General features: G+C 47.4%; 6 protein-coding genes across 6 annotated transcripts; 4 read left to right on the forward strand and 2 right to left on the reverse strand.

The window, feature by feature from the left end:
* Positions 1–86: 86 nt before the first annotated feature.
* On the reverse strand, positions 87–1,450 carry EDB91DRAFT_1095412 (beta-lactamase-like protein). Its single transcript, XM_041316939.1, has 3 exons — positions 1,012–1,450; positions 822–961; positions 87–770 (listed from the first exon to the last, which is right to left on the reverse strand). Exons 1-3 carry the CDS (start codon positions 1,246–1,248, stop codon positions 152–154), a joined length of 996 nt encoding a protein of 331 aa, XP_041183473.1. The 5' UTR covers positions 1,249–1,450; the 3' UTR covers positions 87–151.
* Positions 1,451–1,516: 66 nt separating this feature from the next.
* EDB91DRAFT_1213892 (chaperonin Cpn60/TCP-1 family) lies at positions 1,517–3,563 on the forward strand. The gene is made up of 5 exons (XM_041320785.1): positions 1,517–1,599; positions 1,650–2,036; positions 2,097–2,149; positions 2,196–2,991; positions 3,044–3,563. Exons 1-5 carry the CDS (start codon positions 1,579–1,581, stop codon positions 3,494–3,496), a joined length of 1,710 nt encoding a protein of 569 aa, XP_041183474.1. The 5' UTR covers positions 1,517–1,578; the 3' UTR covers positions 3,497–3,563.
* A 316-nt stretch (positions 3,564–3,879) lies between these two features.
* EDB91DRAFT_1213894 (major facilitator superfamily domain-containing protein) lies at positions 3,880–6,526 on the forward strand (the record flags this gene model as incomplete). The annotated part of the gene is made up of 10 exons (XM_041320786.1): positions 3,880–4,161; positions 4,211–4,453; positions 4,506–4,576; positions 4,626–4,705; positions 4,755–5,013; positions 5,074–5,201; positions 5,254–5,720; positions 5,787–5,793; positions 5,843–5,970; positions 6,025–6,526. The coding sequence occupies 10 exons, from the start codon at positions 3,880–3,882 to the stop codon at positions 6,094–6,096; spliced, it is 1,737 nt and encodes a 578-aa protein (XP_041183475.1). The 3' UTR covers positions 6,097–6,526.
* Positions 6,527–8,267: 1,741 nt separating this feature from the next.
* On the forward strand, positions 8,268–10,868 carry EDB91DRAFT_1213895 (uncharacterized protein; the record flags this gene model as incomplete). Its single annotated transcript, XM_041320787.1, has 6 exons — positions 8,268–8,715; positions 8,785–8,933; positions 8,989–9,529; positions 9,581–9,697; positions 9,748–9,881; positions 9,939–10,868. The coding sequence occupies 6 exons, from the start codon at positions 8,268–8,270 to the stop codon at positions 10,533–10,535; spliced, it is 1,986 nt and encodes a 661-aa protein (XP_041183476.1). The 3' UTR covers positions 10,536–10,868.
* Positions 10,869–12,882: 2,014 nt separating this feature from the next.
* On the reverse strand, positions 12,883–13,458 carry EDB91DRAFT_1242012 (uncharacterized protein; the record flags this gene model as incomplete). The annotated part of the gene is made up of 4 exons (XM_041322143.1): positions 12,883–12,936; positions 12,995–13,111; positions 13,164–13,244; positions 13,300–13,458. The coding sequence occupies 4 exons, from the start codon at positions 13,456–13,458 to the stop codon at positions 12,883–12,885; spliced, it is 411 nt and encodes a 136-aa protein (XP_041183477.1).
* Positions 13,459–17,751: 4,293 nt separating this feature from the next.
* EDB91DRAFT_251173 (uncharacterized protein) lies at positions 17,752–18,333 on the forward strand. Its single transcript, XM_041326596.1, has 3 exons — positions 17,752–17,812; positions 17,871–17,996; positions 18,053–18,333. Exons 1-3 carry the CDS (start codon positions 17,797–17,799, stop codon positions 18,166–18,168), a joined length of 258 nt encoding a protein of 85 aa, XP_041183478.1. The 5' UTR covers positions 17,752–17,796; the 3' UTR covers positions 18,169–18,333.
* Positions 18,334–18,376: the final 43 nt, after the last annotated feature.

Here is an 18,376-nt window from a genome sequence, read left to right on the forward strand (position 1 = left end):
CCAAGCCTCTGACTTCCAAATCGCCTTAGAATTCAGAGTTCTGAGTCTTGAACAAATCCGGCTCGAATCCAACTTTCCTCAAGAGCTCCAAATATTTGTTTGCAAGTTTTAAACCATTTTCCATCAACTTAAGTCTACTTTGTCCTATTCATCACTTCCTGAACTTCTTACCAAGCTGCTGACTCGCCCAGACGTTCAGCGGCTGCGGGAATAAAGGCATCGTATCTTCTTTGCATTTCTCCTGCAGTCTATCTGCTTCATGAGCCAGCACCACAACAACGTTGGCCATATGGTTCATCTCTGTGAGCTTCGTGACTGTCACCTTGGCTATATCCCACTGTTGGTGGTTCAGCGAAGATATCTCCCTCACCGAGCCAGAGGAGGATGGAACATAGCACTGGCGACTGTGGCAGGTGTCGGCCGCAAGGAGGACAAACGCGTCACTTGCGATGCGCGCCAGAGCAGCCACATGTCCGCTCATGTGTCCGGGTGCATCGATGAGGTAGAGTGAACCATCGCCAAACAAGTCAATGGCGCGTTCAAATGATCCAATTGGTTTAATGAGTCTCGCGTGGGGGATACCTCGCGCTGGAGATGCATCCGCAGTGAAATCAAGGAGGCAAACTCGCTGACCAGCCGGCAAGGCATTGTAACTGCTTCGTGGATCATCAGGGTAGGGATTCCTTATGAAAATTTCAGATTCTTGACCCATCACGAGCGTTGCACGGGAAAATGGTGTGAGATCCCCAACGTGGTCAAAATGTAGGTGACTGTAATTCGGCATGAAATGCAGTGATCGAGATCGTATCGGAATTGTTTACCTATAAATCACGAAGTTTATGTCCTGAGGTTTGATAGGAGATTCTGCCTTCGCAATGATGTCCACGATGTCTTCATTGCATTCTGGTTTGAATGTAGGAAATGCGTCTTCCATCACCGAAGGGGGATAACCTTCTCCGTTCTTGGATGACAGTCGGTGACGGAATGATCAAAGCTCGAAAGATTGCACACCTTTCTCAATCCAAGATCGAACAAGAGTTTCCCTTCCTTCGGGTGTTGTATCAAGAATGCGAAGGTGGGGACTCTGGTCCCTTCCGGAGTATCATCAGACTCGGATTCACCGATACAGTCCTGGAAGACCTCTTCATGAGGAAGGAAGAGAGTACCGGCAACGATTGCAGATACAGTTACATAGACTTGGTGCTCGTCGTCCGCTGGGAGGTGGATGGTGGCCATCGTTGAGGGCATGACTTTGGGATGACTCGAACGATATGCCTGTACAAGTCTGTAATAATATGATCACTAAGCTGGGGATTTTCGAAACTCGTCAGAGAATTGCGTGTAGCTCCTCCAGCACATCACATTTTCGCGCCGTTTTTTCGACAGGTCGGCACAATTTTCTATACTCTATTATGATTCAGTGGGAACTCGGATGTGCTGTTGTTGGAGCTTTACTAAGTATGTGGTGATATATTCGGACTTAGCGACGACGAACGCGTTAGCCAAACAAGAGTAAACTGCAGATGCAATATTAACTGACTATTCTTGCCATCGTCTTGCGCGATCCACTAGCACAAAATGCAGCGCGGTCTACCAATGGTGAGTTCTTTCCGTGTCTACTTTTCATCATAACCGATCCTTGATTTTAGCAACCCACTGTCGTGCTCCTTCGGGAGGGCACAGACACGTCTCAAGGAAACCCCCAGCTTTTATCTAACATATCCGCGTGCCTTGCCATATCACAGACGCTCTCCAGCACACTTGGACCACGTGGAATGGACAAGCTTATCGTGAATGAACGTGGCGAAGCACAGATCACCAATGACGGCGCGACGATCTTGAAGCTTCTTGACATTGTTCATCCGGCTGCAAGGACCCTAGTCGATATCGCGCGTGCCCAGGATGCAGAAGTTGGTGATGGTACTACCAGTGTGGTACTTTTGGCTGCCCAGCTTCTCAAAGAAGTTCGTGGATACATCGAGGAGGGTGTCAGCCCGCACATAATCATGAAGGGGTTCAGGAAGGCATCACAACTGGTACGTATCATATGTTGTTCAGCGATTTTGTTCGAGAATCATAATATCAACGATAATCAGGCTACCGAGCGCATCAAGGCAATCCAGATTAGTGTTGACAAGTCCGATCCTGAGTACGCCCCGAACTTTTTTGAACGCTAGTCCCTAACGCTTCCACAGGCAATTCCGATCTCTTCTACTCAAATGCGCATCGACGTCAATGTCATCAAAATTGATCCATTCGGAAAAACCATTCTTCTCAAACATGGTTGTTGACGCTGTTCAGAGCCTGGATCCAAATGACTTGGACGAGTCACTCATCGGGGTGAAAAAAATCCCAGGAGGCGGCATGCAAGACTCTCAGTTGATCCGTGGCGTTGCTTTTAAAAAAACTTTCACGTATGCTGGTGCTGAGCAACAACCGAAGTCCTTCCGGAATCCGCTTATCCTCAGCTTGAACGTAGAGCTTGAGTTGAAAGCTGAGAAAGACAATGCGGAGGTTCGAGTTGAGGCAGTGAAGGACTACCAGGCGATCGTCGATGCAGAGTGGGAGATCATCTACAGAAAGTTGGAGGCGATCGAAAAGACTGGTGCCAAGGTGGTGTTAAGCAAATTGCCAATCGGTGATCTGGCCACTCAGTGGTTCGCCGACCGGGACATCTTCTGTGCTGGTCGGGTGCCAGCTGCTGATCTTCGTAGAGTATGTCAAGCAGTGGGAGGCTCGGTACAGTCAACGTGCTCAGACATAGCCCACGAGCATCTCGGAACTTGCGGTCGGTTCGAAGAGCGTCAGGTTGGTGGCGAACGATACAACATCTTCGAGGAGTGCCCCAAAGCCCAGACATGCACACTACTTCTTCGCGGTGGCGCAGAACAGTTCATCGAAGAAGTGGAACGCAGTCTACATGACGCCGTCATGGTCGTTAAGCGAGCGATTCGCAATGGTGAGGTGGTAGCCGGAGGTGGAGCTGTCGAGGTAAGTCATGCCCTATCGCTCTTTCTCCTCCCTAACTCGGTGTGTGAATCAGATGGATTTATCCGCGCACATCCGGAAGCATGCGCTATCTATTCCCGGGAAGCAGCAATTGATTTTGACTGCTTTCGCAAAAGCACTAGAAATCATTCCTCGGCAAATTTGCGACAATGCCGGTCTGGACTCTACTGACATTCTTAACAAACTGCGCATGCGACATGCCGCTGGCCACAAATGGTTCGGAGTAGACGTTGACGGTCCAGAAGGTGTTCGCGATAATATGGAGGCATTCGTTTGGGAGCCTCCGCTCGTCAAGTTGAACGCAATTAGCAGTGCAACCGAGGCTGCATGTCTCATCCTCAGTGTTGACGAGACCGTGAGAAATCCACAAAGCGAAGCAGTACGTGGGCTCTTCTATTTCTCTTTGCAAGAACTGAGTGAACGGAAACGTCCTGTAGCAAAACCCGGGGCCAAAAGCACCACCTGGTGCAGCAGCTCGTGCTCTTAGGGGCAGGGGCAGGGGCATGCCCAGACGGTGAAGGAGACGGCGCCATCAGATTAAAGGGAGAATCGTGACCGTCATAATGAAGCCTATCGTACCAGTTGTTCTCAGCAATAAAGTGCCAATCATGGTATTTGTATTGACATAAACCTGGTTCCTCACCAAAATAGAAGCTTCCTCAGGGAAAGGAACTCCTCATCCCGACCATTGCGCCATCATGTGGCAGAATGAGACACCTTGTCACGAGGGCGTCATTTCTGAGCTTCGTTTTCTCATTCTTCATCTAATCTCTGATGTATAATTCACAGGGATACTACAGGCTACAGCTTTAGCCTCCTGATCCTTCAGTTCAAAAGGGCAAGGGTGAGACTTCCAATGAGGTAGGAACCATGCATCCCAAGTCAAGCTCCGAGTCGGCTAAGTCGAGCTCCGAGTCTCCCACTGCCTTCGAGAAACCTTCTCTAGGTGATTGTCATAGTGATCATCAGGGTCCTCGCAGCTTCAGGCATCTCTTTCGAAGACACCGTATTGATCTTGATAGCATTGCAACCCAGCCCTCTGTCTTTGATGACCCCCTGACCTTGGAGGTACATCGGCCCCCTCCCCAATATGAGAATACTCACAGGTTCGATCCCGACGCAAGGTGGACTTGGAGGGAAGAGAAGGTAAGTGTAGCGAAATCAGGACTTTCGTGTGCTAATGGCTTGCCTGTGATGGCAGAAAGTTGTTCGCAAGATTGACCTCCGCATCATGATCTGGGCCGGCGTCATGTTCTTTGCGCTGGACCTCGACCGAACGAATATTTCTCAGGCCAATACCGACAACTTCCTGCAAGACCTGCATCTCACCACGAACGATTTTAACCTTGGAAATACGCTGTATAGGTTGTCCTTCTTGATAGCCGAACTTCCATCGCAGTTGATTTCGAAGAGGGTTGGGCCAGATGTTTGGGTACCGATACAGGTACCTCCCTTCGCACCGTTTCTGTGCAATTGAACAAAACATGACTTGCTAGATCTCTCTGTGGAGCATGGTTGCGCTTTCGCAATTTTGGCTCTCTGATAGAAAATCCTTCCTTGCAACAAGGTATGCTATGTTTGATCATCATTTTGAGCGTTTCACATATTGGACTCAGGTTTCTCCTCGGGTTCTTAGAAGGAGGATTTATTCCCGATATTGTACTCTACCTATCCTACTTTTACACAAAGAGAGAACGTGAGACTTTATCCTCTTATATTGTTCGTGCACCTAATCTTTTGAGTAGTGCCGATTCGCCTTGCCTGGTTTTGGGTTTCAAACTACATAACCGTGATGTTCAGCGCTTTTTTGGCCACTGGCATCCTTTCTCTTCGCTCAGGGAACCGCGCTGGCTGGCGGTATCTCTTTCTGATAGAGGGCTTGATCACTCTTTCCGTTGGCATAATTTCGTACTTCTTGATGCCTCCCGGACCGACGCAAACGAAGGCTTGGTTTAGGCCAAAAGGTTGGTTCACGGAGCGCGAGGAGGTCATCATGGTTAATAGGTCAGTTGACAATGTCTGTTTTTGGTGCTTCTTATCTCACTCTGACGGACCATGGTGTAGGGTTCTGCGAGATGACCCAACCAAATCAGACATGCACAATCGAGAGGGCTTAACGGTCGGGATGATCTGGAATGCCATTTGTGACTGGCGAATGTGGCCTATATATGTCCTTGGTATTACACATATGAGTTTGTGTTCATTGTCTCACTCCGATTTTAATGACTTATGTTGTTCTCGTAGTTCCCGTCGGACCGCCGCAGACGTACCTGACACTTTCGTTGAGGAACCTTGGATTCACAACTACTCAGTCCAACCTCCTGACGTTACCTAGCACCGCGTGCGGTTTGCTCACACTGTTACTTACTTCCTACCTGGCAGAATTTGTGCACTCACGAGTCGGCGCCTGCTTAGTACTTCAGATATGGGCATTGCCATTGCTCGTCGCGCTTCGAAGCTTTGGGCCCAGCACTGACCAGTGGGACTACTTTACGGTGGTCACACTGATCACTGGGTTCCCGTATGTCCACCCGATCCAGGTAGCCTGGGCCTCAAGAAATTCTGGCAGCGTACGAACACGCACGATATCGGCCAGTGTATATAATATGTTTGTTCAGGCAGGAGTGATTGTTTATGTGAGTACGATCGGAACCGTCTGGAGGACTCATGTTTACAGTTTTCAGGCGAATATATATCGCGCGGATGATGCTGTGAGTGGTTTTGACCTCGTCCGATTCAATGAAGTGCTCATCAATCGATTTACCGCATGCAATAAGCCTCTATGTGCGTTGTCTAGTCCCCTTCGCGCCTTACATTCTGACAAGATTTGCAGACAAGCGGGGAAATCTCATTTTGATCATTATCTGCAGCGCAAACTTCATGATATACATCTTGACGTACTTCTTCTATCGTGGTATAAACCGCCACAGAGAGGAACAGTGGAATACGATGACCGTCACGGTTTGTCCAAGATACTTCTGGAAAATGATGGATCGGACCTGACACCTTCAACAGGAACGAGATACGTACTTAGAGACAACAAAAGATCAAGGAAATAAGAGGCTGGATTTTAGATTTGCATATTAGTGGGAAAACTAATGCATATCTTTGATTCTGCTTCGTGTACATGAAGTGGAAGTAAATCCAGCACCAGGCGACTTTGCATGATCAATCATGAGTTGGCTGCGGAATGATCGATCGAGCATGGGACTACGTCTGCAGATTTCCAGACCAGAGAAGTAATTTTGGGTGCTACTTATCTGTGGGAGCCCTTAAAAATGGCCCAGGGCTGGTCTGCAAAACCCACGAGTCTAAAAGCTTGATAGCTGCATACTCGAATTCATTGTCTCTGGAAAAACCCTTTTCCTAAGTGTTGTATTGGCAGTATAGTACAAGTAGGGTGTGTATCAAAGGGATAGATCGACTCAAAGCAGGTTCGAGTGGTTTAAGCAGCGATCGTATGGTACAATGATAGCATAAAACGATGTACAAGTTGAAAGAGAGCCGACAATATGACCAATATGACCGAAATGAGCAGATGTCGGACCAGTACCCTTACGTAAGGTAATGGCTCATGCACAACCAACCAACATCACATGACCAACAGTGACTTTTGCGTGACTTTGGAGTGTACAGCTAATAGCCGTCGTAAATGTCATTTTTTGGCGAAAAGAATTCCGCAGTCTTCTTCGTATTTGTATTTAGAACAACTCTGTGGGGCTGGATTTTAAAAAAATTGAGAATTGCGAGTGCCATTAGAAAAATGAGTCTTATGGGCTAGGAAATGAAATCTTTGTGTGTGACAATTAGGGGGTAACACTACGAAAAAGGTAAACCTTCACCTCCGCGTCCGCGTCCTCAGACTACTGCACCGCAGGCTGTGCATAATGCCGAAGCGTGCACTGTGTAACCTGAAGGATCTTGGTGAATATGCTACAAGGAAGACCAAGAGAACCAGGCTCAACCAGGCACGAGCAAAAAAGAAGAAAAATGTGCAGGTAAGCTTCAGACTTAGATATGCACGCCGTTCTCACAGATTCATGGATGCTTATAAAAAAGGGGCCTAACGGGAAAACAAGCGGCGTGGGCAAGCAAAAAATACAGAGGTCATCCAGTCCTCCCTTATTCTATTCTTGCTGAGCTCGAGAAAGCTGGGCTTTAATACTTAGTATCATTCACCTATCATTTCATATAATCTATTGTACCTGGCATATACAACATCTCCCAGTTCATTAATTAGATGCAACTTCATAGCAGTTGATATGATACATATGATACACACTTACTTACTACTTACCCGAGTTGTTCTTTCAGGTCACATGGCATCACAAGGTGTCACAGGTTGGTTGGTTGTGCATGAGCCCTACCTTAGGTGGTTGAAATAGAAGACAGTCTGATTTATCAGTGTCGAATCCTGGCACCTGCACGGCTACGGAGAACTACTTCGGTTTCAAAGATAGCTTCCTGGCCAACGGCACCGCTAGATCCTGATGACAGTGACACGTGAGATTGAGCCAACGCAGTCAAGCGAGGGTAGCAAACGTGCGATCATTAAAGTTGTCAAGCTCAGACACCTGACTGCGAGGTTGGGCGCCCACCTCGGTAATTTCAATAGCCTCCTGCAGATTCACGGCATGGGGATGCTGCCCCTCGGGGAGTTCAGGCTGCGTGTTAGAACTAAGGAAGGCTACAAGACGATGTGAAGAAAATGCACATGAGAATGAGAACCACCAGTCCAGCGGGGTCATTGTACTGGCTGCTGAGACGATCATCTATAGTAACAAGATGTGTCAAAAATAGCTGCTTATCATCATCTCACACTGGCTCAACTTTACTCTCAGTAAGGGTGGAAGTGAAGCAAACAAGAAGTTCTGTAGCCAGGGCAAGCTCATGTACTTGTCGAATTGAGGCTTAGAACAAGCCAGCAGAGGGTGAAAGCGAAAATTAAATTAAATTAAATTTCCACTGTACCGATCTACCAGAGTACAACTTCCTCTTGGTCCTTGCAAGGTGTGTAACCACACTTGCGAGTTCATTTACTGGCAAGGATTTCAAGTTCTAAATATCACGCCGCAGCAACAATCCTCTTCTTGTGGAATAATCACGGTTTCAGTTCGCAAATCCACATTGTCCTTACTTGCCTCATCGAATTATCACTGCAACCTGAAGCCCCTCATACACCACCATCACAGAATTTATAAATGCTACCACCAGATACAGTTCCATTCATTTGTCATACCTCAGGAGCTGATTATAGCATGGGGGATTTGAAACTAGGCCACACTGCTGTTCTCGCTGATTTGGGAAGGTATCTGCGGGTTCCATTCAATTGCCTAGTGAAATGTGTTGGTGCCATGCCCTCCCTGCAGGATCTGCAGCGGATATGCAACAACTTGACAGAGAGCAAGATTCTCACCGACGACGAGAGTGGCTTGCGATGGATGGACTTTACCCCACCTGCCACATTGAAAGGGTCTGAAGAGAATGTGTTTGAGCCCCTCGGTTGCATCATTGCTGACATTTTGGCAGAAGTCCCAAATCACGGAGTGTCCTTCCTAGCAAACTCAAACAGAACGCCCCTCTCGCAGCGCAACAATACTTTCAGGCCTGATGGATTCCTTGTACTTAACAACGAAAAAACCCAGCGCAAGATACATTGGTTCGATATTGCTGTGCCATTCGAGTTCAAGAAGACATGGATAGAGAGTCTCTCTGAGATGTAAGTTGTTACAGATCTTGTTGGTGTCCACTCACTAAGCCTGCTTTAGGGCAAAGAGAAGATAGTCTGGAGCCTTCGCAGTATCATGCGCGAGGATCTTCTTCGTCGTTTTGCGTTCAGTATCACAATGGAGGACATGCAAGTGAGACTGTGGCTCAGCAATCGTGCGTTCCTTGCAGTTACTGAACCTATCGACTTCTTCCAGGTACGCAAAGGTATTGCGCTGTGTATCAGGGTGCTGACAGGCATGGTACATCTAGAACATCGATGGTGTTATTTTGCTCTTTTATGCTCTTGGATCTGCATCTGCGTCTTCTGCTATGAAAGAGCTCGGATGGGACCCCACCGTCGAGCGGATCTGTGATGGGGAGGGTTTCCAATACAAGTTCACTATTGGGGACGAAGTGTTCACCATGACACATGAAATTGCAACCTATAGCGCAGACTCTATGGTTGGGCGTGGAACTCATGTGAATGAAGCTACGGATGCCGAGGGAAACAAGGTTGTCGTCAAAGATTCATGGAGAGATGCTGGACATCAATCAGAGGGCGAGATCCTGGAAAACATCTTGGCTTCCTGTGCAGAGAAGCTGCGAGCAGAGGAGTTGGCGGACGCCAGGAGGCACTTCATTGGAGTCCGGCTCTGGAAGGATGTCATAATCGACGATACTTTAGATGAGACACTAGACCTGATGGTTGCAGAAGAGCATGATCATACCTGGAAGTGGGTGTCCATCAACCACAATCGCACCCTCTCAGCAACATCACATTTACCTAGCACAGGCGACATACCCAACTCTGGTCGGCTGTCTACCTTTCTTCCCACATAATTGGGCAGTATTGCGTGAAAAGACACTGGCATCCCATGCAGAGTCCATACTCGCACTATCTTCCATGATGTTGGAGTAGCTCTCAAGGATATCACCACTTTGGTCGACATCCTGGGTTGCATGTCCGGTGCACTTCTGGGTGAGCGAACCACTATCACTCTCCTTTCCTCAGTCGCTCATTCAACTTAGCCTTGTATTATATGCACAAAGCAGGCTGGGTCCATTGTGATTTCAGCGTTGGGAACACAATTTGGGTCGGGGGTGTGGGGAAGTTGGGTGACTTCAAGTATGTGAAAAAGATAGATTCAAACACTTCTAATGATGTTTGAACGGTAAGATTTTTTTGAAGATGATCTCTTTCGCTGTTAATTCATTGACAGGGAACAATGCATTTCATGGCAGTGGAAGTAGAAACTCAAGGCTACCTTTTCTTCCCACCTGGTGCATGCCTCCTGGACGAACCTTCATTTCGCATGAATTTCCTGCACGACATTGAATCTGCATGGTGGGCTTTTACCTGGATTTTCTTTTATCACACAGACATGGATGCGGCGAACGTCGACCATTCCTTTGATGCTCAGTGGAAAGAATACCAAGTGGCCTTCCCTGGTTTCATCGGCCGGACATCATGCCAGGACTGCTTCCTCCGCACTGGACGACTCAGAAAGAAGCTTGACCATCATCTCCTTACAAAGACATGCTTTGATGTTTGCAAGTATATCATTCCTGGTTTCGCAACAGCTCTCCAAAATGGATATCGAAAGGTGGAGGCAAATTATCCCTCACTAGCGCTTTACGACACTCTTCTGGAAGATGTGCACAAACAAGCTGCAGAACATCTCAATGATGCACAACAACATGCTAGCAGTATAGAACTTTATCCACTCTGCAACCTCCTGAAGCAGAAGAGGCCCAGATCAGGGGATGAAACATCACTTCTGCCACAAAATCAAGGGAAGAAGGCTCAATATGCTTGATTTTTCATTGTGTGTACAAGAAAGAACCAGGAGATGGTAGCTTGGTGTCTCATAGCTGTTATCCTGTAATTACCAACAATAAGAATGTTCATAGTACGCAATCACATTTGAATTTCTGAGGGGGATTAACTGGAAATTAGCAAATGCTGTTAAGAGGTGATTCAACTGTGTGTCATTGCACCCAATATCGTCAGCCCACCAAGACGGCCATGTGTCTGGGTGGCCCAAATGTTTCATATGAGCACATGCTCATGTTCCGTCGTCAACACCGACAGTGTTGGCCTAGCGAATGATGCAGTCAGATCTCACGAACACAATGGAATTGTTGAATATACAACTCCGCTCGCCAATTCAAGCCACAGTTTTGTAGCCTCCTTTAATGAACTCGTTCGCCGCTTCAAACAATCGAAGGGGCCCATCGGTTTTTCCCCTTGAAAGGTTCTAAGTGAGAAGTTGCTGCTCGCATCCAGCTTCCATCACACCTCCTACACAACTTCAAATAAATTGAAGAGATCAGCACGGCATTTGAACTTTGTCAGGACTACTTACCTTACAGATTTTTCTGGCTTCTCCTTCACCTATGTAACAGTGTTTGGAACCTTTGTCGAGTTGGCCCACATTTCAAACTTGGACGAGTCAGTGCTCTGTCCCTTTTTTCTTCTTTGTATGTGGTGATCTTCAATGATGCTATCACTCTTGATTTAAATTGAAGGCTGCAGCAATAGCCCAAGTATTGGAATGGTCACTCGGGATCGCTTGGGTTGGTTGGTTGTTTTTCCTCATTGTAGGTCGTGAATGGGCAATCGAGTACGGGTCGAGCTGATAGGGCTGCCAGAACCTTCGACACACATGAATATCATTTTCCAGGTTCCTGTCAGTATATCAAGAAAGCACAAGATCCATAGAGCGGCTGGCTACTTTGTTCGGGTAGACAAACACGAAGTATCAGGTGAGTGTGTCGTTTGGTCTTGAAACTCATGATGCTCAACCTTCCGGAGCAGGTGAGGTTTTAACATGATATATCTCGGAAGGTCAGGACATGGGGTTCATGAAGGCCCCAATCAGCAACTCTCTACTGTGTGGTTGCTGCTATGATGCATCTGCCCTAGGACAATAGTTTGAGTGCCCAGGGCTTTCTGGTCCCTCGTCGGTTTAGATCCCACTGAACAACTCTGCTAGTTTCTCCGGAAGCAAGTCATATAGTAAGCACATCTTACTGGCATTCGGAGTCGACTGATGGTTGCCAGTCGTTCTTCAGGCCGTATGCCTTGGTGGGCAATGAAGTGGCTCGAATAATTCCAAATTTTCCTTGTGAGGTCTGTGGCATGCTTATATGCTGCTTATACACGCTACCAAAGAGATTCCTGCTTTGTTGCAAGATGTGATGCCTAATTTCCACGACCACCGGTGCATTCAGGGCAACTGTACAGATACTTCCGGCTGTTTTGAAATGCATCCTCCCAGACTGCCACCATGTTCAGCCTGCCTGGCACCTCCGGTTGGTTCGCCTAAGCGCTCAATATTTATTCAATGCCATGGTCATGTTTAGATGTAATAAATCAATCAACCAACCAACCGCATGCTGCCTTACTTTGGTCGTGGAATTGCGGAAGGTTATTCCATGCCAAGTTTTTCAAGAAGTTCACCGACGTACGCGATTGCTCACACAAATATGATGACCACACCTCGAGATCTCTGTGCACGCACTTGTGTTTCACTCAGTGCCCGAGTTCTGTAGTAACCTTCAAGTAAGAACAGTGAGACTTCATGACGGGCCACTGCCCATCAGCCCTCTCAGTGTCATCTCGCGTGTTCGGTGCAGTAGATGGCATTGGGGCAGCCTTGATGCAGCCTTGGATTCCACTGTTTGGTTCTCGATCATCGGTATGAACGCCACTCAAGTACATTTCTTCCAAGTTCCATATTATCGGACGCAGCAATCCGGAAAATACCCATATCCAGGACACTGATACTATCTCCAAAATGACTACCGGCGAGATCGCAAAATCTCTCATCGAAAGCATAAACTTGGCGGCATAGAAGGATCGCTTTGTGGTCTGCCTGTGTACGGGAGTCTGGCTAAAGTTTAGTAGCTGCTTTCTCGAATTCATCGATAAGGTTGAGAAGATATCTCTCCACTAGATGTATTGATGGTGTGATATAGCACAAGTATGCGTGTATGTGAGAGCGGGGGAATGATAGATCGATATAGTGCAAATTTGAATAGTTTAATGAGGGATCGTATGGTACAATGAATGATAGCGTGTGTGATATACGGGTGGAAGGAGAGCCAATAGCATGACCGGAATTAGTAGATAGGTGGCTTGTTGAAGTATAAGGATTTTTCTCAATATCGTGTGGTTTTCAAAGGTAGCTTCCTCACTACTAAGATTGCAAGGTCCTGCCGAAGTAACGTATAAGAGTGAGCCGACGAAATCAACCAAGGGTAGCAAACGTACAATGATCAGAGTCGTCAAGCTCAGACGCCTGACGCGAGGTTGAGCGCCTACCTCGGCATCTTTGATGGCTTCCTGCAGATTCACGGCATTGGGATGCTGCTCCTCAGGGAGGTCAAGCTAAAATTGAGGACTAAGCAAGGCTACAAGACAATGTGAAGAAAACGCGTACGAAAATGAGAATCGCTGGTCCAGCGTTGTCGTCGTCTTCAACAACGTCGTACTCGCTGCTGAGACGATCATCTATAGTTTGCTTCACAACAAAGAAGTGTCAAAAATAGCGCTGGGATGAGGGTCGCGTGGCTCACCATCATCTCACGCTGGCTCAACTTTACTCTCGGGTAAGGGTGGAAGCGAAGCAAATAGGAAGTCCTGTAGCTGGGCAACCTCATCTCGCTCGTCAAATACTGGCTTAACACAAGTGAAAATGAGGGAAAAGGAATGTCGTTAAACCTGCGTGGAGGCATTGGGTTTTAAATACCAGCAGAGGCTTGAGGGAAGGAAAGCGAAAATAAATAAATTGAGAAGGCGGGGACTAGACTCGGAAGTCTAGAACTCAAATCCGCAATTCCGACAGGGCTGAGGTAGCGCTGAATGCCTGTTCCAGCATGACACCTGTGAATCTTCGAAGAAATTTGCTTCCACGGAACCAATTCCCTAAGCATCTTCATGGGCGACCTCAACCCAGAACCATCAATAGCACGAGCCCTCAGCCAAACGAGAGGCACAATATGGGGCAGGAGGAACATCAATGGGCACCAGGTTGCTCCCATCAGACCTCCATTGCAGAACCTGTACGTTCAAGCTCCACGATACGCACCACCGGCCTAGACGAACTGTTCAACCTCTTGCTTATGTGCTGCTTAGAACATCATAAGAATGCCACATGGGTACTTCACATCTGGTCCCTGGCTGGCAAGGAAGAATCAGTATCAAGTTCAAGTGCATGCACTCTATTATAGAGAGCTGTCAGTTGTATGGTACATAATATATCTGCAATGCGCTGATAAACCATCCTGAGCAATTGCATCCTCTCGAAATGCCAGAAAAAAACACCCAATGCCTGAGTCACTGACTCACTCCCTCTGCGAAGACAGCGTGACACAATGGTGTGACGCATTGCATGACCCAAAAAGGGGCATCATGTCACTTCGTGCGCACGAGCCAGGCAAGTTCCAAACCACCATCATGAAACATGAAAACAACTCAGCAATGTGCTATCAAGCCCTCAAGATGTCTAAAGCAGTATTGGTGTGAGTCAAGATAGTCACTATGTCTGCATCAAGACCGCCCCCCCAAATCTCAACTGGCGCAACCACCCTCATCAACACCAACAAGCGGCGACCATTTCCACTCCAGTAGTGATATGCCCCAGCAAAAAAAAAGGTTTGAGTGAACAAGACACTCACCAGTGGCTATGATCCGGCTCAGTCCCCCTCCAAGCATTGTAAACTGCCTCAACTTCTCCAAAAATTTCCGCGCATCCAGATGTGGAGATCGTGGAACCGAATGATCCAACATAAGAAGAAATGCCTTCAATATGCAGAAAACACGAAGACCTCTAGCTCCATTGCTGACGAAAAAACTGCAATTTTTCACCGTCGCGGTGTCCAGTTCTTGCTGTTGTCAATGCAGTTGGCGATGCTAAGCTGTGGCCAATCTAACTTGAAGTGCGATGCTGTCTTGCATGTCCTCGCGGGGGCGCGATACATAGTAGGTGACTCTCATCTGCGAGGGATCCATGGGTACGTGAAGGGGTATCGAAGCTTCTCGAGCCTCTCATCGTTCTTCAAGATCAGCGATTGAAGAAATCGGTTGCAAAAGCCCCCTTGCGTTATGTTTGAGCGGTTGAAGTTGAGCTAGTCTTATTTTGCAGCACGACAGCGGTTCTTGAATAGTTTGTGGGCGTCAGGCTGGTGTTGAGTCCACAGCTTAAAATCAAGTGGTCACAACTCCGCTTGCCAATTCAAGCCAAAGTTTCTGCAGCCTCCCTTGGTTTCTTGGTCTAACAAATCTATTGAGAAACTTCATCGGAGTTCTCGTCTCACCTAAATCAAAGCTCTGGAAGACTGTCTGACAACAGTTGGAAAGGCGGTGTTTTAGTGTGGCACTTGGAGTCTTGGGCCTCGTACATCTCGCCAAATCACAGCCGTGCCAATGTAATCGGGCAGTCCGCAGAGGCAGTCGGACGCGTAATATTTTCAGTGGTTTCAACCTGGGTTCTGAAGCTTGAAGCACCACTGTCTTGATCTCGCCCCTGGGATTGCCGAGGCAATGACAAGTTACTGCTCGAACGCAACTGGATCTTGTGTCGTTGCCACCTCCAAGCCAGCGAGGCAAGTCTTCTTTCCCTGTGTACGGCGCTCGCTTAATTTCGCTTTCAGGATGAGTCCGTACATCCTCAAGCCTTCGGTCTGTCTTCCCCCACAACACGTAATGCCTGACATGTACTACATTTGTACGTGGTGAATTCATGCCATACGCACTATACCTACATGAGCTGTCGTCCCAAGTCACCATCATGTCTCCTGCGCAGCATCAAGAGATTGAGGATAGCAACATTCATTGACACGGCATCTAAGGTCATAACCGCCAACCTTTTTTGGCATCTCCTTCACCTATCTCAGAGCTGCGATCCTTGGCCATTGAGCGAACTGTGACTTACTGTGCTTTTTGTGTGTTTTAGACTAGGAAGTCAATACCCCGCCCATTTTACCTTCGATGATGCTATTGTTCTTGATTTGAATTGCAGGGCGCAGTAATCGTCCTATTGAAATGATTGGGATCGCATAGGTCAGTTTTTCCCCCGCACTGTGGGTTACGAACGAGCAACTGATTGGTCTGGCTGATAGTGACAAAACGTTTGGTGTCTGCCACTACAGGAATATAATGTTTTCTCAATACACCAGAAACGCAATATCCACAGAATGCCCGGCTACTATGTCCGGGTAGACGCACGAAGTATGGACCGATCAAGGTGAGTACGTCGTTTCTTCCTGGGACCCAAGATATCAAGCATTCCGGAAAAGGGAATTCAGGGTTCTTGAATTGTTGTGGACACGTACGATTGGTGACGTCCTTTATGCTCAGGACAATCAACAGGATGAAAGCGAAACAAGACCGAGCGCGTTTAATATTTTGTGCGTCTAATCAGGAGAATAGTTTCCCTCCTAGCATCCTCGTCAAGATCACAATGGTATCCTTTGTGCCATACTGTAGTGTATGTTAGCTGACGTTGGCCCCAAGAAACGCAATCTCTCGTTAACTAGAGACGCTTCACGGTTTTCCGCTCCATCGGTAGGGTCGGATGTCTTGGTGACGATCGATCGCGACTTCAGAGGACTTCAGCGAGGACTAGGGGCCGGAGGGAGTGTGCGCAGTGTTCGTATGCTTAGTGGTGTCAATTCTCATTGCAGGCTAATCCATCTTTGGTTCCACAGTCGCATCGCGTGAATGAAGTTTGTCGAGTGTATACTGCGCTGGCAGAAGACATGCATGGCTCCTTTCCAATTTGCCGGGGAGGGTCAACACGAGCGAAATGCATGCGAAAGATAATCATTGCTACATCCATCAATATCTCCGATCTCGTCCTCATATAGAATTTGACATCTTCACTGATCTGGGGCAAATTAGAGGTCAGGTCTTCAGATAGGAGTAGCTACACTGGTACTGTAGTACCGACGCATTTGGCGTCATCCAAGTCAATCGAACGTGCCTTCATGCAGCTTCTTTGGCCTGACCGTCGGGTCCGACGATAGATGCAGTTGTTCTCTGCACCACTTCTTCAAGGATTTGTCTGTAAATCCTGAGATGAGCGCTATCTCATAGTCGCGAGCCGGTTAGATCTTTGAAACGTCTTTCGAAGTCCTATCTCCAACAAGATAAGTGATGCTTGCACTCCAGTTTTTCCCTCTTCCAATTAATGGAAAAAAACATGTTGCCAATGGTAGAATACAGCATCCCTGGACGCTATGATGCAACAGAAAAAGTGGTGTGAGACTTGGAGATACTGGCGTGGCAATACCAGGTGTTGTGTGTCATTATTTGCCAATAGCTTGTCATCCTAACAACCTCAAATAGCCCCTGGATTTGAACATCTGTTCGGAACATCGCGATTAACATTGTTTGTACAGGTGTCTCTGCCCTCCCACAGATCTGTAACCTCCCGATACAAGCCACCTGCGGAATTACCACAGGAACAACATCATGTTCATGATGTTACAGAAAGTGACTTCCAGCGCTATCAGAGATTTTACATGATTGAGAACCGCTTCGCTAAGCCACCGTCGGAAAGCCAGTAACCGAGGACATTGAATGCGTCGCAGTAACCAACAGGGTGTTGCTATGTGATTAGTGCTAATTGAAATCATTCACGGAGCTTATGGATCTGCTCTCATCGAGGCCCTTCCTGTGGACAACTCATAAGCGCCGTTCTGGACGCCAAACTACCGCCTGTGGAACCATTCCGAAAGAGTACGAACCACCGCGAAAGCAGATGGCCAGTCATGCCATCCACGATTCCTACCCGCATGCATTTCAAGTTCGGCCGTGTTATGGAAGCGACATGCGGCAGGACACAGGATGGCAAGATATACTCAATCTCCGGCGCTCCGATTACCGTCGAAATAATTATTTCTTACTCCACAGGTCCCTTCTGGCACTGGAGCTCGATCAGAGTGCTTGCCAGACGCTACTCTTCACAATCTTGCCATACTGCTAGCTTTCCGATATAAAAGTCGAGGGGATAACAATGATTCTCCCCATATTCTTTGCTGACTTCCTCTGGCCCCTTCAAAATATTACCAATGACAAACGTAGAACGTACGTGATGCTCTGGAGCAACTTGCCACAACTGACTGTTTTATGTTTACAATAGTAGAAAATAGATTGGGTTTGAACAACCTCTTGCAACAACGATATGGCGCAAGTGCTGCTACTCACTTGCGATGGAAAAGTGTCAGAAATGGCACTGACCATAGTCCTACTTGGATTGTTATTGCCTATAGTATGTGCTCAGTTTTCAAGCTAGCTAGGTTCTTTTTCACGGTTCGATATACTTAGTCGACGATATTGAGTACGGGCAGGGGTCCGGTGGCAACAAAGGGACTGCGAAGGAGATGGCTGCAGGAGTTGCCCTTAGGCAGCTTCGAAGGCAGTGGGCTCATCTGCTGCACTAGTTGTGTGCCACAAATACGTCGTTCTCTTCTTTAGTTAGTTTCTTTCAATATTGTACCCCATCCAACTTGCCCTCCTGTAATTTTGATCACGGAGCGAGAGACATCCCGTCGTGTACTTGACAACATGCAGTTCTACTACTTCTACTTCCAAATCAAGTCCTATGCATTCTGTGCTCGAAGTTCATTTAAACTTTGATCGGAAGAAAAA

The sequence above is a fragment of the Suillus paluster genome, assembly GCF_016628075.1.
Source record: "Suillus paluster strain FC165 chromosome Unknown EDB91scaffold_2, whole genome shotgun sequence".
In the NCBI taxonomy this organism is placed as follows: domain Eukaryota; kingdom Fungi; phylum Basidiomycota; class Agaricomycetes; order Boletales; family Suillaceae; genus Suillus; species Suillus paluster.